The sequence below is a fragment of the Nelumbo lutea genome, chromosome 3 (assembly GCF_056320005.1).
Source record: "Nelumbo lutea isolate HS-2025 chromosome 3, American lotus-T2T, whole genome shotgun sequence".
NCBI classification, from domain to species: Eukaryota; Viridiplantae; Streptophyta; class Magnoliopsida; order Proteales; family Nelumbonaceae; genus Nelumbo; species Nelumbo lutea.
The window spans coordinates 13,510,677-13,529,830 of NC_142686.1; the positions used below are offsets into that span (position 1 = coordinate 13,510,677).

Sequence of the window (19,154 nt, forward strand, 5' to 3'; positions counted from 1 at the left end):
TTAAATTTAAAAATTAATAAAAATAACAGGATATAGTTGAGACTAATATAAATATAAGAATACATACAAAATAACGCGGAACATGACAAGTCACAACCAAGAAACGAGACTCCCGATTACAGGGAATGAATCAGCATAGAAAACCCCTCACAACTGATTGTTTAGACATGGTTGAGGGTGACCCATAGAGCGTTAATTTTCAGTGACGAGATGGGCTACCAAATGGTCCATCCATTTAATTAATGTAATTTTGTTTTTCTTATTTTTTTTTTTTTCTGGTTTGAGTTGAGCATCAGTAAGTTTGGGTTATTGAAGCTAGATAAGAAGAAAAAGAGAAGCTGGCTGCATTTCTAACCCACATGATCCATGAAAAATCCTGCATTCTGTCAACATATATAATTGCCGAGTCAATGGCCTGCATTTCCCGTATTACAACAAAAGTACATCTTCCCATGTGATCGATAATGGCTAGAAAAGGATAGCAAAACCGTTTGTGATTGCTGAACTGGTCCGAATAGTTTGTTGGTCTAACCTTTTGACAAATCTCTCTCTCTCTCTCTCTCTCTCTCTCTCTCTCTGCCTGAACATGAAGAACCAGTAGTTAAAAAAGGGAATAGATAGTACTAGATTTTTAACAGATCGAAGAGTTCTTGTGCTGAATATAAGAAGCGTTTGTGGAATGAACGAAATTGAAGTTGCGTTCTTGAAAGGTTTTTAAAGCTGCTAGGACCCCTGCTGGTAGCTACTTTTTTCAATTCGATCTGAACTAGAAAACTTTGGTGTCTTTTTTATTGAAAATTAATGTATTGAGCTTGAGAATGACTTGTCGTTCATCTTCCCAGAAAACCATCCTCGATCTAATTTGAGTTGGGTGATGAATACCTGAGCTCTGTTAAAAGCCAGTCGGGTTATATATGATCCAGGACTTTTGTCTTTAAGACTATGCGAGCACATGCATGTCCAACAGCTAGAATTTTGCCTTTACTTTCAATCTCATGACTCACAACTTAAAGCTACAAGCTTTTAATTCGACCAGTCTGAAAGCCCACTTGGTCAATGCAGTCTATAAGCCATCCTGTGATCCCTACTAGTACTAGCTGTAGAAACAAGTACCATGCATAGTGGTATCAAGATCCAACGGCAAAGCAAGCAATATCCTTATTGCTAACTTCACATGATCATCAATTAACACCAAAAGCTTGTTCATTTGATAAGTCATGCTCACGATAAAGGATCACAGTGTTATTGTAACGCGTGTGCAGGGGGGCCTAAAGAATCAGTCCTTTTGTGTGTTTTATTACTTAACAATATAATAATATTAAAGGAGGGTTACTTTTTTTACTTTGTCCATTTTCTTCTACCTATGTGTCCATTAAAGCCACCCAACATGCTATAAATGGGGTGGTGGTGGCATCAAGTCATCAACCCATTTCATTTATTATTGGATATTGATGGTCAAGCTACACAAAAAGAACCTAAAATTTTCAACTTGCTGGGCAGTATTTGATTCTTCTTCTTTTCTTCTTCTTTTTTAATCCTTCTCTACCCCCTTTTCTCTTTATCTCACCCTCTCTCTTTCTCTCTCCCTCTTTCCTTTCTTTGCTTTTTATAGTGGATGAAAACACCTCTGTAAACAAGCAATCATAGACATGCAGAACCATTCTCTCACCTTTTATCCCTCTCACTTCAATGGTAGAGAGTCTGTGTTCCAACCATGTTAAAAAATATGAAGAGATAAAATTAGAAGTCATTTTCTGAAGTGTCTAGACCTTTCCCTAGAATTATTGGACCCCAACACTTTCCCACTCCTTAAATCTGGCACCTTCCATCACTCACTCTCCAAATGTTGTTTGATTGCCTCTGACATTAGAGATCCAAGAAAAGTTGAAAAGAAATGGTAGGTTCCTCTTCTTTCTATTGTTTCTCTTTCTCCTTATCCTTGGTTTTCTTCATCCAACCTTTTTGGGATTTTTGTTGCAGGAAGGACATCAGTTGGGCAGATGGGAAGGTTATGTAGATTGGAGAAACAGACCGGCCTTGAGAGGCCGCCATGGCGGTGTATTTGCTTCTTCCTTTGTCTTAGGTACATATATAGAACAAGATCATGAAACTTTAGTTTTTTTTTTTTTCCTTCTTTTTTGGTTCAGAAAGTTCCATTTCTCTGCAGACTATCGTTACTTGGATAACATGGTTTTAGTTTGTGATGTAAAACATAATTTCAGTTGTAGAGATATTGGAGAACCTCGCGTACCTGGCCAACACAAGCAACCTTGTGCTTTATCTGTCCAAGTTTATGCATTTCTCACCATCTAAGTCTGCCAACACAGTGACCAATTTCATGGGGACATCCTTCCTTCTCGCTCTCCTTGGAGGATTCTTGTCAGATGCTTTCTTTACAACTTTCAGCATCTACCTTATAAGTGCAGTGATTGAGCTTATGGTAAGTTTGTGGAGAAACTAACCATTATTTTCCTCTATCAGTTACTTATATTGATTATTTCAATTTTTTTTTTGAACAATTTAGATAACTAGATTGGTTTCTAGATCTTGTCCAATTAATTCTCTTACTGAACTCTCTCACTCATTTCCTCGTGATCTTCTAGAGGACCTCTAGTTTAATTTTGCAGTGCAATCGTCACATTGCCTCTTGCAGAAGAGGGCATGCAACGTGTCATGAAATGGTGTCTCCACGTAGGCTGATGAGGCACTTGTGGCATATATCACTACCTTGTATTTGAGGAATAAGTCCTTGTGACGTGGTCCATTGGGGTACTATAAATTTGGTCTGATGAAACAAACCCATCCATTCACAGGTGGCAGGTGGCCAGTGGGAACCTGGGGGATGAGGGGGAGACTGGCCAATCTCTTTGTCTTGTTTATTTCTGGGCCATTTTCAGTCGATCCGAATTAAGTGTTTGCTAATGTCCAGAAGAAGAATCTGGAGCCAAATGGTAGTGCCTTCTGCTTCTCTTTATAGACTGTCCCCTATGGCCTATGGTGAAACTTAGCTTGATATATAGGATGAGTGTTTGACCGTGTGGATGATGGAGCAGGGATATGCATTCCAATTCCAGACATCTGATCTCCATAGATGAGGGGTGGTGCCAACTGCCAAGTAAATCAAAATCAAAGAGCTTTTAGTTTGTTAAATGTATCAACAGATTAAAAACAGGCATGATAATTTAAGTGGCACCTGCAGAAGGCTAATCGGTTTTGATGGTTGGAACAGGGCCTAGTGATACTCACGCTGCAAGCTCACTTGCCATCTCTCAGACCTGCAACATGTAACCCGGCCGACGATAACGTACACTGCCGAGAAGATGTCGGTGGTGGGAAAGCAGCCTTGTTGTTTGGAGGTCTCTATCTGGTAGCTCTAGGAGTTGGTGGAATAAAAGGGTCACTGCCAGCACACGGAGCTGAGCAATTCGATGAGACCACCCCACAGGGAAGAAAGCAGAGGTCTACCTTCTTCAACTACTTTGTGTTCTGCCTCTCCTGTGGTGCACTGATTGCAGTCACGTTGGTGGTTTGGGTCGAAGACAACAAAGGGTGGAAATGGGGACTTGGTATCTCCACCATGACCATATTTTTGTCCATCCCCATCTTCCTCGCTGGATCAACTACTTACAGGAACAAGATACCCACCGGAAGTCCACTTACAACCATATCCAAGGTATGAATTCAAACGCCTGCTGGTCCAAAATCAAGCAACTGTTTAGCTACCAGTGCACATACGCCACCTCTGCTTGTAGTAGGCCATGCATACAGTACGCCTTCTTATATTGTCGTTGTATCAAAATCAAACATAATTTCGTCGAACAGGTTGTGATGGCAGCAATTTGCAACAACACATGCCTTAGTAAGAGCCCGAGTAATGCTGTTGCAAGCATGGCCGCAAGCCCTTCCAACCCAGCCCAGAGCAGTTTGAAAGTAGAAGACGACAAGTCCAAAGAAAAGGCTGAGGTTCAAACACCAACCCAAGGCCTCATTTTCCTTAATAGAGCTGTCATGAACAAGCCTGCTCACCCATCACTAGAATGTACTACGGTGGAAGTAGAAGAGGTCAAGATTGTTCTGAAGATCCTCCCCATCTTCGCTTGCACCATCATGCTCAACTGTTGTCTTGCCCAGCTCTCGACTTTCTCTGTTCAACAAGCAGCAACAATGAATACAAAACTCAATTCCCTGAAGATCCCTCCAGCCTCCCTCCCTGTCTTCCCTGTTCTCTTCATCATGATCCTTGCACCAGTCTACAACCATCTCATCATCCCATTTGCCAGGAAAGTGACCAAAACAGAGATGGGGATATCTCATCTGCAGCGGATCGGTATTGGGCTGGTTCTGTCCATTGTCGCCATGGCAGTAGCAGCTATGGTGGAGATAAAGCGGAAGAGGGTGGCTTCCGAAACTGGATTGCTCAACTCAAACAAACCATTACCTATCACTTTCTTTTGGGTGGCACTGCAGTACTTGTTCCTTGGGTCGGCTGACCTTTTCACCTTGGCTGGTCTTCTCGAATTCTTCTTCACGGAGGCACCATCCAGTATGAGATCTTTGGCCACAGCCCTCTCTTGGGCCTCATTGGCCATGGGATACTACCTTAGTTCAGTGCTTGTGTCAATAGTCAACCGCATCACAGGTGCCTACAGGCACGAACCATGGCTCTCCGGCAGCAATATAAATCATTACCACCTTGAACGGTTTTACTGGCTCATGTGTATATTAAGTGGATTGAATTTCTTCCACTATCTATTCTGGGCCAACCGATACAAATACAGAACCACAAGATTCAATCACTAAACTGAAGCTTTGGAAGTTTTTCTTTTTTTCTTTTTTTTACAGGGAAATTTAAATATATCTGATGATTCATTGGTGTACATTTCCTGCCACCGGGAGATAAATAGCCTGTATTGGCTGATTGGTTCAAAACAGTTCATATGTTTTTGCGTTGACGTTCTTTTTTTGTACCAATTGATTTCTTAAGGCTGTTTGGTTGCACTGTAATTTCATTTGCATTAATACAAATGCATTGGAGTGCAAATGAAAAGAATGCAAATTCTGGTTTGGTTTGGGTTTTACTTTCTTCTGCTTCATGTCTTATTTTACCTCATTTATATTGCAATGAAAAAAAATAAGGTAAAATTTGAAACACAAAATAAATCAAAATTTGCACCAAATGATTTGCATTACCTAATTTTGCATCAGTACAAATAACTTTGCATTGCAACCAAATGCAGCCTAAGGCTCAGTTTGGATGGGGTACAAATACAAGGTTTTACTCTACATATTTGTATTTGTACCTCTTCCAAACTGGACCTAGAGCACTTATTGGATGGGATTTTTCCTTTTAAGCCAATCTTTGAATGGTCATTTACATCGCCTACAAACCTAGATCGTTTTAAGTTGTATACATTGGTTCCAAGATTTCCAATATCAGCGAAAAACACCAATTAGAGTAACATCCAGTGTCAATGAGAACACTAGAAGTTTGGTAGGACGGTATTCTTGAGCTTACTCTTCGGGATGTTTCCTTTTATCCACCTTGATAGCAATGAAAGTTCTCTTTTTCAGCACACACACACACAGAAATATTCGAAAGAAAACAATAAAGAAATATTGTATTCCTCAGTAAACTGGCATTGATCTGAATAGGGATCTGCTCCTCACTGAGCGCACCTCACAGATACCTCACAGGCACATCCCACTGTACATTGGGAACATCTTCCATGAATAATAACACAGAAGTATGGGAGATGTTCCCGATACATGGTCGGATGTGCCTGTGAGGTCGGTGTGAAGAGCAGATCCGGACTCCATTGATCTATTTCCTACCATCCTTGGTTAAGAACTGCAGAAAGACTTCCATATAATGATGTAATGGAAAAATACAGGACTAGTGTTTCAACTGACAAAAAATGGTAAACTTGAGAAAATAACTTAACCTATATGGGGTCAGCTATACGAATTCTGTTTTGTCATTCAACACTCTCAAGGGCCATATCTTCAGTTAAAATTTCATTCCTCAGGTCTGTTCTTGCTACCTTGAACCACATCTTTTTGAGCTTCCCTTTAGCTCTTTTAGAACCCTTGACTTCCATCAAGTTACTCCATGGTCCTAACCGGTCCAGTTGGTGACCTTTTCAGCAAAAGTTCATAGCCAAGAAATCTGCAGCCAAAAGCATATGTTGATTAATAGCAAGAGTCAAACCAAACAGTGTCTGCAGAAACACAGAGAGTCTACAACAACCTCAAACTTGCAATGATCTTTTTGGGGCATAAGTTAACTTGCAATTATTCATAAACCATCAAAATCTTACCAAATGCACATTATCCCAGACTATTGGAATGGAACTGGAACCCCCTGCTTCCTGTTCACAATTGCCATCACCAAGTACCGTGTACCCATACCAATGGGTGTCTGCTCATCAGGTCCCTCCCAGAATGGAGCTTCTCCATCTCCAACCAAGCGCCAGTATCCTGTCCTCAGCAATTCTGCTTGTTCATCTGTGCAGCTTTGCAATAGTGCCTCAACTCGGAAGTTTATACCAAGTGAACCCAAAAACTGAGATTGAGTAATCGGGCCATGGATTGACACATCCTCTGCAAAAAAATGTTGAGCACTTGAGTGGTAAATATTAAAGCAACTGACCAATCAAAGGTATTCTTAAATCAGTTATGTTTTTTATGTTCTAAATGTTTTATAACTGCTACTACTAGGACAAAGCACCTGAAGCTTCTTCTGCAGAGTGTCTAATGGAAGCAAAATCAACATAAGCACTGAGATCAGCTGAGCCAGGATTGTCTAGTATATTCACAAACTTATGCTTCTGGATAGCCTGCATGAAAGCAGAAATTTTAGATAATGCTCGTTACAATCATGGCAATGACAGCAAACATGATGAGAAAGAATGTTAAGATGCTCATTTCAGAATCACAATTTTAATAAAAACAAATCCTTTTTCTGTCAAGTAAGGTTTGTAGATGAAATTATTTTCCAGAATTTCCAAAACAACACTCAAAGGTAAAATCATTATTGAAATTTCATAATCTAAATTGATTGAAGTTGAAAAAGCAGCATCGTGCATAAAGGACAACCACAATTGTCTCAAAACAATGACAATAGGAAATCTTTAGAAGAAACATTTACATAGTCATGGAGTAAAGTGTAATTTATAGAACAAAGAGATTTCCTTCTCCATAAAGCCAAGAGGTTGAGCAGGTTGCATTGCTTTAAGGATACTTGATACAACATTAGGTTTAAGATGACCATAACACCAGCCTAAATAACTGCTGATGTACAACTAGCACTTAACATTGCACTAGATGCCCTTTTGACTTTCTTTTTTTTTTTTTTTTGATGAGTAGCTTAAAACAATTTTATTAAAGGAAAAAACACAAAGTACAAAAGGTGGGCATCCCAGAGGTTGAGATGGCATAATCATAGAATATGTACATTAAAGGGTACTCCCATCCCCTCAAAAAAGACTCCCTCTTTCCACCCACTGTTTTGACAACCCATCTGCCAAACCATTTGGCATTTGCAGACCAGGTAAACCCAGTGCACTGAGACCATTCTATTTCATTTAAGCTCTGGAGTCTCCCTCTATTATCACATTTTGATGCCCTTTCAATCGTTTCACTGACATGGATTTACACATTTCACTAAGTGGAATCAAGGGCAGATTAACTTATTTTTCTTCCAATCTATTAAGGCAGACAGAGTTGCTGGTGCTTCTGTCCAGTTAAACACTGCATCATAGCCTATGCAAAGTGCAAAAAATAAAAAAAAAATAAAAAACAAAAAAACAGCAGGACCTGTCATAAGACTGCAGAAGCATATCAAACCAAGGTGCAATTTCACTGGAATTGGAGTTGATTTCTGGAAGAACTAACAAAGAAATGTCCCCATAACTGATCCCACAGTTGATCCTACAACTGTGGATGGGGAGATATCCTAATTTTGCAAGCCACCAAATGAGATGGCCTTCATATAAAACCCCTTTGGCCCAATTACCATAAAAGACAAAGAATCCATCATTAGAAGCCAATGATGATTTTCATATTAGATAAAAGAAAATACCACGCCTCATACTTTAGTGCAGCAGGATTGATGATTAAGTCAAGCATCCAACAGGAAACATACAGAACTAAATAGCAGGAGTGGGACTGGAAAAGGAAAAGAGGGTAGCCTAGAATGGAAGAACCATAACATGGAAAGCAATTCTCAAGAACCCATAGTATGACTGCAACTTCACAATTCACTTCTCCCCTTCTTTTCTTAAAGAAACTTGGTGTATTTGTAACATGATCTATTCATGAACACAAATGATACTTAAGTGGTTGAGTTAGAGGTAGTGCAGGCATTCTAAAATAGGAGATGGGACAAAATAAACCATCCAAGGTACTGATTTTGGCTAACTGGTTACAAGTTAGGATTATATTTATGCTGTTTACCTTAGGAGTATTAGTTGGCCATCTGAAACATGCACTGCAGTCTAAAGTAGCCTCTTATCCATAAAGTATATCAACCCTAGTTTCTTGTTTGGATTGACAATCAACCTAGTTAAATACAATCTTTTCTGTCAAAAAAATTATCATAAATTATCACAAGCAACTTCCAGATCTTTCCATGAACAATTTTAATTTTATGCAATTTTAGGGAATGAGGATAATAACTCACCCTCACCCCTATTCCTTGGGTAACCAAATTGTAGATTGGGAGCTGGAGGGGAAAGTATGAATGCCAAATCATAGAAGTTCCCAGTACCTTAGCAATGTTCATGTATACAAAAGGCTATTACCCAATGTTGGTTCCAGCTATGGTTCTAGCCTTTGGCTTTTTTGCTTCTTCTTCTTTTTGGCATAATGTGGCCACTCAGATAGCAACATTCATGGATGTTTATATGTATTTATAGATAAGTTCACATTTATATTAAAAACTTATAGGTATATATAGCATCATATAGCATTCATATAATGTTATTAAACTACTGGGTTAATTTACAATGCAATAACAAGGTTATTACATGTAACTATTGGAAATTAGCTGGTTAATTTAAATTCATTAAAAAGTAGAATCGAGGGGAAAAGTATGATGAAAGATGCAAGGGTTGGGCAATTGTGTAAAGGCAAGATATGTTTCATTTCAGAATCTTCTTGTATTTATTGCATTTGAGAATGGGGAATTTGTCCTCTATGGGAGAACCCCACAATGAGCAGTACTGTTGTAGACCAAGCTTTTCCGGTAACTGCTGCTAATACTGACTTCCTCTTACCTGTTTTGCATTCAAACGAAAAGACTTTACCACTTCAAATTAAAATTTGTATTACTAGAAATTTGGGAATGCATTTTTGTTTTTAATTTCTCAAAATTGCAGTTTGAAGTAGATACATTACATTTTGGTCAACAGTTCTGGTTACTAAGGATACAAATACAAGATTCAAAAATAGTCAATATGAACAACCAACAGCATACTTGAAATGGTTCATCTTGTAGATGACACAGAAAACATGAAGAATCCATCACAAAATTATTGACGCTATAATTAACATAGAAAAGTAAAATACAGTTTCCAACCTGCAAACTATCAGAGACTATCCCATTCTGGCCATAATCAATTATAAGAGCCCCACCACCATCACAACTTATTCTCTTAGTAATCATCTGGGTCAACTCCATTGCCTTTGGGCAAATCTCAATGTGATCTAACTTGGCAGTTTCTTCTTTTGCATCCCACTTACACCGCTTCATCAAATACAGAGTTGTAGGTGTAGGTTGTGGAGATAGAACAAATTGAAACCTAATCATTTTAAATACAAGATTAGTATCAAGTTACTTTTTCCTTTGGACAAACTGTTAAGTATGTAAAGACTAGATTTTGAAACCCTTACGATGAATCTTCTGCAACATCAATCATTTTTTCACACCAGCCACGAGAAGTTCTCTATAGATAAAATATCAAAATCAGACAAGGGTGCATATAAAATAAATAAATGAAGGCAAAAGAAAGAAGGAAGAAGCGACAGACGGATTATTACTCATATAACATCAGAAGAACCAAGACCTATGGGAAATCATCTTATTTATTGCCTTCTAAGTTGGAAAAACCTGTGTAATGAAGCCAGCAACCAATTTGTTTTTTTTTTTTTCCATTTTTCTCTTCCACAGAATGCAGGTTACAAATGCATCCATAAGTCATTTTTTTTATCCAAAGAGGGAATTTTTATTGAGCCTCCAGGAGGTGGGATAGAAAAGTTTCCAAATATTATGTACCTAACTTATCCTACTACCAATATTTATGTTTTTCCCTTGTGAACATATGAGTAGGAATGGTTCTTCTGTTGCTCTTTGTTTTACACATGAAGGAATTCTACAATTATTAAAATGCCCTGGACTGTCCATGTAAAATAGAGCCAAAAGCCCTTTTGCATGGACATGTAAAAGAAATAGTGAGATATTTTTCCAATTCATTCACATAGGCTCAGCACCTTATCTTTTTAGTTCAGATTACAATATGCACTGTGTTGAGAAGAAGAAAAACATTTTATGAACCCAACCTCAAGTATGAATTGTATCAAAAAAACATAGAAAAGAATAGCCTCTGGAAAGTGAATTTCAAACAGCAAATGCAGAAAGTAAGAGAAAACAAGAAAATAAAAAGAAGTTATTTTAGTTCAAACAGCTAACACAATGGATACAGTGGATAAACTTGATAAATTAATAGGAAAAAAATCTAGAAATAATTTAGCTCAGGCATGATCATTTCTTTAAGTGATGTACTGATGTCCTCAAGTAGTGCAAGGTTATATTCCAGGTATCCTGGAAAAACGGATAGACAAGTCAAATGACCACAAATCTCAGGCATAACATGTAAGTTGATAAGGTTAAAAACTCCAGTTCCAAACTAGGTTCCAACACTCTGTACCTGGATACAGAAAGGCACAGATGGATATGGTATCAAATATGAAATTTACATAAAAAAATTAAAGCATCCAACAGAATGCAGCACCTTTGTACAAGTATCCAGGTATTGTAGCTCCCACCTAGACCAGAACCAAAACTATGACCATAACTTGGAATAAATTTAAATATTTCAGTCAGAACAAGGGGGATAAAAAAGGCTATTACCCAGTAAAGGACTCAGCTACCTGGTCTTGAGAGGGGTAGAATGGCTACAGACCTATGCATTTTTTTTTTTTTGTTTTTTTTTTTTTTTTGCACAAAGTGGCCATTCTCAGACTCAAATCAACATTCGCACGCTTGTCAGCCCAAAGTTTTACCATTACACCAACTGAAAGATGACTTCTTAAAAGGGTGATGTAGAACAATAAATTTTTAATTGCTACCTTCTTAATTTCAAAATACAACAGTTGAGGTAAGGGTTTTCTTTTATTTCTGAAAACCAGAATACTTGACTAGGGTATCAGGTACAATCACCTCATGTTGCATAAGTATGCATTCAGCACAGTAAGACACATGGAACAGCCATGAGTGACAAAAGCTTATAGTAAATTACAAATTGAATAAAAACCTTCTTTTCTATTAGCATTAAACCATCCAAATGTCTGGTAACCAGAACTCCCAATAGGGATCCTTGGGTTTGTTTAGGAATCTTTTCAAATGTGTCAAAACCAAAAAATGATAGCAAGAGACTGAATGCACAAAACGAACCTGGAATTGATGAATTGGCAGAGCATCATAAAATTCATGAGCGATGACAATGGTAGGCACTGGGAAAAACAAAAAAGAAGAGAGAAAACATGAGATCAAACAAAGAAACAAATTAATCATCATATTTAATGTAATAAAAAGACAAATCTAAACAGAAGCAAAGTATAGGGGATATGATAAGGCAGAAAGCAAATATTCTTTAATAGATAAGTTTGTAGAAATTTAAAGTGGGGAAGAGATCCTCAATTACAAGTTTGTGGTGCATGTTTGTATTTATAAACTACACTTGATTGCACAAGTAAAAAGGTAAAGAAACTCCAAACAAAATCATAATATCTTCTTCAATTCCTTCAACATGGATGACCAATAAATCTACAAGGTTGCATACATTATTGTAGACATCCTAAAAAAAATGGTGGAATTTCTTTCCTTCCAAACCCTTCAGAAGTTGGCAAAAGGAAGAAAAGATATAGATACAAGGAAAACCAACAGAACATATACAGTAAAGGAACAATAAAGAAATATGTCATAAATCGACTCTGTCTTCTCTCAATTTACAAACTTCACAATAAATACGTAAACCACTAAACATTTTACAGATCATCATTCACAAATTAGCTACCTCTAACAAAAGTAGTATCTCTCAGCCAAAACTTTTAATGCAACAAAGATTGTCTTCACATTACAACACCATGTATAACTGGCAAAATGGGCATTGGATGGATAACACGGAGTTAGTATACTTTAAAAGATCAGCAAATGTTACATTCCAGGAGGATGAGCCTTTCATTTCTAGGAGAAGAAAAACAATTTTTGTTTCCATAATAAGAAGTACCAGCTAGTGTACCCTTCACTTGCATGATCATCATCAGCAACAAAAGTAATAAAACCTCTATACCAACTCAATCTGCCAGCTATGGAAGATTTGTTCCATCATTCCATTATCTAAGGTCATATAGTTTAGTATTAAAGCATCTATTGGAGACTAAAACATGTAGCAAACCAATCCTGATCTTCATTGTACATAGGCAACCCATCTCAATTGAAACTTAAAAGAGCCATTACCAAATAAAACAGAGTTACAAACAAGCCCAAGACAAAGCCTACCTATTGACTCCTTGCTTTGCTAAGGTGTCAGCCATTCCATTTGCTAATCTTCAAGTCCATCTATGTTCAACTTGCACCCCAAGCTCCCATGCTAGACTCAAAATCTCTCTTATGTTCTGTCTAAAGGGCCAAGATCCTAAGCTTCCTATTTTTAGCCAATCTGAGATCTTGGAGTAGAGCCAGCACTTCTGTCCTTAAGGAATACCTTACCCCAATTGAGCTAGAGTGAAGGCCTAGCACTCTTCCTTCTTCATTCCTAAAAACACCCCCAATTCCAAAAGGACCTAGGTTACCCATAGAGCTTCCATCAAAATTCAATTTAACCCTATAAGATAGAGGTGGGGACCAGCTTTCTTGAACAAAGGAAGAAGAGGGAGAGGAAGCCGCTATAGCACTCCACCCCCTAAAGATGTCATCTGAAGAAAAGTCCTTAAAAAGATTCAAACTTTCCAACCAATGTATGATTTTGATGGCTATGCCTTCAATGAGTTTTTCTTTGATTCTTTATTGCCCTTAGAAGATTCTATTGTTTCTTTCTTCCCAAATCGACCACAATATTGATGCTCTAGTTGTTCTCCACATCACCCTACCCCTCTTCTTTGGTTGTTGGAAGAAGCTAGAGTTGAAAAGGTTCACCACACACAAGGGAGGAATCCACCTATAACCAAAGAGAGAGAAGAACTATTCCCAAATAAGAAGCAAGGGACATGAGATTAATAGATGAGTCCCTGTCACACCACTCAAACAAAGGCTACACCACTACAGACATGTGGGGAGAGGCACCAAAAAGGCCTTTTTCTTTGAAGCAGGTTTATAGTATTGGTTTTTTGGAGAACTACTTCCTAGCAGAAAGCCCTAACCTTTGATGGTATATGAACACAACACATTTCTATAAAAGGAAAAGAAACATGCATATTAGCAAACTGAAGTAGGGCATTGAAAAAAGAAGAGCAAGAGTAGAAACTTGTGGAGGACTCTAACCAAATTCTGCTATATGGGCAAGATTAATCTAAAAACACTGAATTCAGTAGAACTTTTTATGCCAAAGATTATCACAAGTATTCACTTTACCACTAGGAATGGAAACAGGGTGGGTTCTGACCCCAATCCCCGATGAGGATGGGTCCCCTCCCCGAAATTTTTTAGTTAACAGTATTTTTCGAAAAATAAATTTACTTAAAATAAATAAAAATTTTAAAATATAAATAATATTTAACATATATTATTTATAAATAATATAAAAATTTTGATATATATATATATAATATAAATAATATCATATATTTAATATGAATAATATTTAATATATATATATATATATATATATAATCAGGTTCAGGGCAAGGACCTCATTCCCCATCCTCGTCCCCGCCCCACCAAAGCAATCCCCATCCTCGACCCCATCAAGTCGGGGAAGTCGGGTACCCGTCAAGGATGGGGAAAATTGCCATCCCTATTTACCATTAGTTGCCTCCCAAATGAAGAAGGATATATGAGATATTGTGGAGAGCCAAATCCTTTTATTTGGGAAGGGAGGAGAAGAGGGTGTACAAACATTGACTCCAGCAAGTCGGTGGTCAAGCCTCCGAAGGCCCAAGGCAATGGCAATGGAGGTTTGTCAGTTGTAAAGAGAGAGAAATTTTGAAGGAGAAATGATGAGATGGAGAGAGAAGAGAGGGGAGAGAGAGAGAGAGAGAGAGAGAAAATTTGAGCATTCACGTATTTGGATCTTGGGTCAATGGTGTATTTGGGTCTTAGGCCCCTCATTTGGGTATGGGGCCCCTATTTTCTTTTAGTTGCCTCATTTACCATTATTTGAGAACATTCTTTCTTCTTTTCTTATTAATGAACTTCCTAGAACTTTAATAACTAGAACATATCAGCATAAATGGCCAACTATTGAGCCACCAGTCAAGGTTTGTCTACCATTCTTTAGTTGCCTCATTCTGGGTTGCCTTTTATAAATCCACAGTGTTATAGAGGGATTACCTATTAGTTTTTGAAGAAAGAATTAGTTGTAAAGGAGCCATTTTGGTAGTGGTTTGTGGTGGATGTCAATGGGTCGGGTTCGGCACGGGTTTGCCTTAACCTTAACCCAACCCTCCAACATCCCAACCCGGCTTAAAAATACATGATTCCTGAACCCAACCTGACCCTATAGGGTTTAACCCGATTCCGACCCGACTTGACCCGTATAATTTCAAATGTATTTTTTAACACATTTTGAAGACCTAAAATACATTAATTTAAGTAAGGAAATTGTTTTATAGATTCTAAGGTGTTATTTTTTTACATTAATCAAAATCAACATATAACTAAATTATAAACTTTAAGCTTATAAAGTTAGAAGTCAAAAAATTGCATGAATACTTTGTATATATGCAGGGTATCATGACCTAGCAGGGCGGGCCAGCCAAAAACCAAACCCAACTCAAGTCAAAGAATCAAAACCCTAATCCGACCCTAAACCAAATATACTTGACCCTAACCCAACCCTATAGGGTTGGGTCAAGCCGGGTTTACCATTTAACCTGACCCATTAACATCCCTATTTGTGGCCAAGAGCTTCCCCTTCCCAAACTACTTCTACAATATTTGCTTCTTATTAGCAAGGCCCATAGAGAGTTGTGATCTGTCTTGCATCTCCAAAGCTACTTACCAAGGAGAGCCTGGCTCCTTTCTGAAATGTTTCCCAACCCCAGCCCTCCCTCCTTCTTGAATTCACACAGCATCCTCCAATTAACAAGATAATCTCTTTTCTCCCCTCCTCCCTCCCAAAGGAAGTCCTGCTAGAGCTTTTCAATCCAGTTTCTCACCTTGGCTGGACTCTTAAAAAATAGAAAGATAGTAGGTGGGAAGGTTTGATAGGGTTGTGGGTTGCATTAAAGAGAGTAAGCCTTCCACCCTTAGAGATATATTTCCTCTTCCAAGTACCAATCCTTCCACCCTTATTCCTCTAGTTTCTGGTTCTTTGATCAGCAGTCAACTTGCTGTCATATCAAGATCTTGAATACATAAAATGAAAAACTATGTAATAGGAGCCACAGGACACAATTGTTAAATAAGGAATAAATTATCAAACCATAATAATTATGGCACCGAACAGAACAGAATGGAAGAACAGGATTCTTGTAGCTGACCCTATATAATTGAAACAAGGCTTAGATGATGATGATGCTTGTAAATCAATTTATAAGAGAAATAAGAAGCTATAAATGCTATTTAGTGAATCAGTTCCAAAGAGATTTTGAGGGATGTGTTAAGGCAGAATTACAAGACAATTCAAGACTTTTAGTATTGTCGTATTACCCCATAGTTTTTCTATGGATTCTTAATACCCTCCAATTCCCATTATATTGTGTGGAAATTTTCACATTGCATCTTATCATTTATATATTATGTACTTTTTTATTGGCTTGAAAGTGAGGTACTTCTATGTGCAAGAAAAAAACAAAATTGTGCCTCGTGAAACTGAATCCATACATCCTGATGGGACCTGCTCCAGTGTGGCGTGCCAATATACAGGAACTCCTGCCAAGGTGCTAACTGTCCTTTGATCAACACTGCTGCCAGTATTATCTTCATCTGTACACTTCAAGGTGCTATATTGAAGTTTTTGTAGTGTGGGACTACATTCTACCAGGTGCAAATGCAATGACTTTGTAAACTTTTCAAACTTTGATGTACCCTACAAGAAAGATCTGTACCTCTTAAATTAATGCTTCAATTGTAAGCTTAAAATAGAAGAAGTAATTATAGTAGCATTATAAAAAATAAATACCCAATAGTAAGGCAAAGGTAGTGAACAGATCAAATTGATGGTGCCTTACACGAAAAAAATCAGCCAAGAGAGTTCCTCGTCCTGGACCAAGTTCAACTAGGTTGACTTTATCTGGTTGTCCCATTTGCTCCCACAGACACATAGCCCAAATACCAATCATCTAGTAATATCAGCAGGAAAAAAAAAAAAAAAGAATCAGTTTTAACAGCAGTAGCAGTCAAGCGAATCGTGCAATTGGATGCAAGAGAACTTTCAATACATTGTGAATGCTTGGGTAAGCATTTTCCTTAATATGCTCATTCAGACAAATATATATATATATATATATATATATATATATATATATATATACACACACACACACAGAAAGAGAGAGAGATTGAACATAAGCAGTGCATAGTAAAGTCAGTAATTACAGTACCTCTCCAAACATCTGGCTCACTTCAGGGGAGGTAATGAAATCACCTCCACTCCCAAAAACATCCCGGTTAATGTAAAATCCCGCTTTTGGGTTTGTCAATACCTCCTCCATATACTCAGCAACTGTGATAGGTCCCCCTCGAAACTAAAAAACAGTAAACCAAAGAATAAAATAAAACAAGATCAAGCTTCTTATCCAAAACGAAAATTTAAGCTCAAATTTCGGCGCAGTTTACTGTTTAAACTAGTACTGTGCAGAGAACGAGTCCTCATTCCTTAAACAATGCATAAATAAGAAAGAAAAAAGAATCGAGAGAGAGACAGTGAGAGTGATAACCTTGATAATACTCTTTAGATGTTTAACGAGCTCAGAATCTGAAGAGGGTTCATGGGAATGCTCTGCAAGTAGGAATTAATAGAAAAATGAGAATGGAGGGAACGGGATACCATTTTCATTTGATATCGAGTTCAATTAAAAGTTCTACAAGCTAAAAAAAATCAAGCACAATAAAGTTATACCAGAAGGATTGAATAAGCCGGATCGATCAATTGAAATTGTGGCAGATGGTTGAAGAGTTTCAGTGGTTTGGTTTGGATTATCGAGATTCTGGTTGGAAGAAGATAGGCTTTCAATTATCCGGGTGTTGGACGAAGAAAATGCTCTGTGAAACAGCAAGGGGACTACCCCGTTAGCGAGACGAGGAGATGCTCGCACCAGCCTTCCCAACATCTTTCTGAAGTCTGAACCAGAACGACCTTCGAACACCCGAACGCTTATGGAATGTGATAAAGGAATTGAAAAGCATTTACATGAAGATGGTTGAGGGAGATTCTTTCGCTGAGGTTTATGCAGAAGCTACTAAAAGCTTCCGGAGGCCATTCTATCGGCTGAAGGAAGCATTTGTTGTATGCTGTCCAAATAGGGCAACACCAATAATCCCGTTTGGGAGGGCTTTCAGGTAAGCGGCTTCTGGCTTCATGAGGTGGGCTCTGCCTGTTTGAGGGGGCTGAGCAAAACATTCAGCAAAGTTGATTCAGCTGCTTTGAGGTGCTCCATCCTCCGGATAAGCTATGAGGCTGAAGCGGACGGGCCCAAAAGATGAGTGCTCATTTGGGAGGGCTTTCAGGATGTAATTTTTGGCGTTCCAAATTGAAAGTTGGGCTCCACACTAGGGAGTGCTTTAAAAGAATTAATTATTTGAATAAGTATTTATTTTGGGCTGGAATCACACCAATAAGCACTTTTTAGATTTTGGAAAATAAATTTAAAATAAGTGCTTATTTCAAAAGAAACACCTATTCAAAAAGCCCAAATTTCTACCTTTTAAGTAATTATTCAAAAATTTACTTCCAAAATAATCTCTGGTTTGGCTCTGTTTGGTGAAGGTTTCTTCTCCATTCTTCTTCTCTCAAACTCTACCAGCGCAGAACTACTCCAAGCTCCATCTAGGTCCTGTGTTCAGGTTGGTGAAGGTTTCTTAACATTTGTTTTTTAATACTTATTTTTCAAATAAATACTCTCAAATTTGGCATTTATTTTTTCTTCCGATTTTACATCTGCACCCCACAATGACCCACAATACATTCCCACTGTATACAAAACCTGATGATGTCATCATCAAAAGATATTTCCAATACAAGGCAGGAATACACTGTGGGATATTATGGGACGCCCCGTCGTGGGGCACATCTGAACTCTTTTCTTCTCGGATGTATCCATTTTCTAAAAGAAAATTGGGCTCCACATGAAAAGGTCAGAAGGTGTGGCTGGTGGAAATCCAGAAAGCCCAAATCGAGGTTCTAACTTTTAAATGCTACTTCAGCAACTAAAATATAAAGATACTCTGAATAACTTACTCAAAACACAAATGCTGAATATGAGTGGCTTCTTTGTAGCAGTTTAATCTAAGGTCCCATTCATTTGTCCATAGGAGGGGTAAGTTGGTCAATTGATAAATTAATCATAACCCATATTCATTTGCCGCTACACCATATTCCAAAATATCAAAAAGTATTAGTTACCCAGGTGTGGATAACTTGTATGGCACAAAAACGTTGGAACATTACTTAATGGGCAACTTTTACCTGTACTCTATATATTTGCATTTTTTATATTCTATATATTCACATTTGTATTCCTTTCAAACTGAGTAAGAGTACAAATGCAAATATATA

General features: G+C 37.9%; 2 protein-coding genes across 4 annotated transcripts; one reads left to right on the forward strand and one right to left on the reverse strand.

Annotated features, from left to right (window-relative positions):
• The first annotated feature begins 1,428 nt into the window (after positions 1-1,428).
• Positions 1,429-5,078, forward strand: LOC148863050 (protein NRT1/ PTR FAMILY 4.6-like). 3 transcript variants are annotated; one of them, XM_088978462.1, is made up of 5 exons: positions 1,429-1,897; positions 1,981-2,083; positions 2,223-2,440; positions 3,230-3,673; positions 3,823-5,078. In XM_088978462.1, the coding sequence occupies exons 1-5, from the start codon at positions 1,895-1,897 to the stop codon at positions 4,798-4,800; spliced, it is 1,746 nt and encodes a 581-aa protein (XP_088834588.1). In that variant the 5' UTR covers positions 1,429-1,894; the 3' UTR covers positions 4,801-5,078. The 3 variants fall into 3 exon arrangements, with proteins under 3 accessions (XP_088834588.1, XP_088834589.1, XP_088834590.1); XM_088978463.1 differs by having other exon boundaries at positions 1,706-1,897; positions 2,198-2,440; XM_088978464.1 differs by lacking the exon at positions 1,429-1,897 and adding an exon at positions 2,604-3,115.
• Positions 5,079-5,837: 759 nt separating this feature from the next.
• Positions 5,838-18,150, reverse strand: LOC148863051 (NADH dehydrogenase ubiquinone complex I, assembly factor-like protein (DUF185)). The gene is made up of 11 exons (XM_088978465.1): positions 17,499-18,150; positions 17,317-17,378; positions 16,981-17,124; positions 16,609-16,719; positions 16,262-16,466; positions 11,672-11,730; positions 9,892-9,944; positions 9,578-9,800; positions 6,728-6,836; positions 6,318-6,600; positions 5,838-6,166 (listed from the first exon to the last, which is right to left on the reverse strand). Exons 1-10 carry the CDS (start codon positions 17,707-17,709, stop codon positions 6,338-6,340), a joined length of 1,440 nt encoding a protein of 479 aa, XP_088834591.1. The 5' UTR covers positions 17,710-18,150; the 3' UTR covers positions 5,838-6,166; positions 6,318-6,337.
• Positions 18,151-19,154: the final 1,004 nt, after the last annotated feature.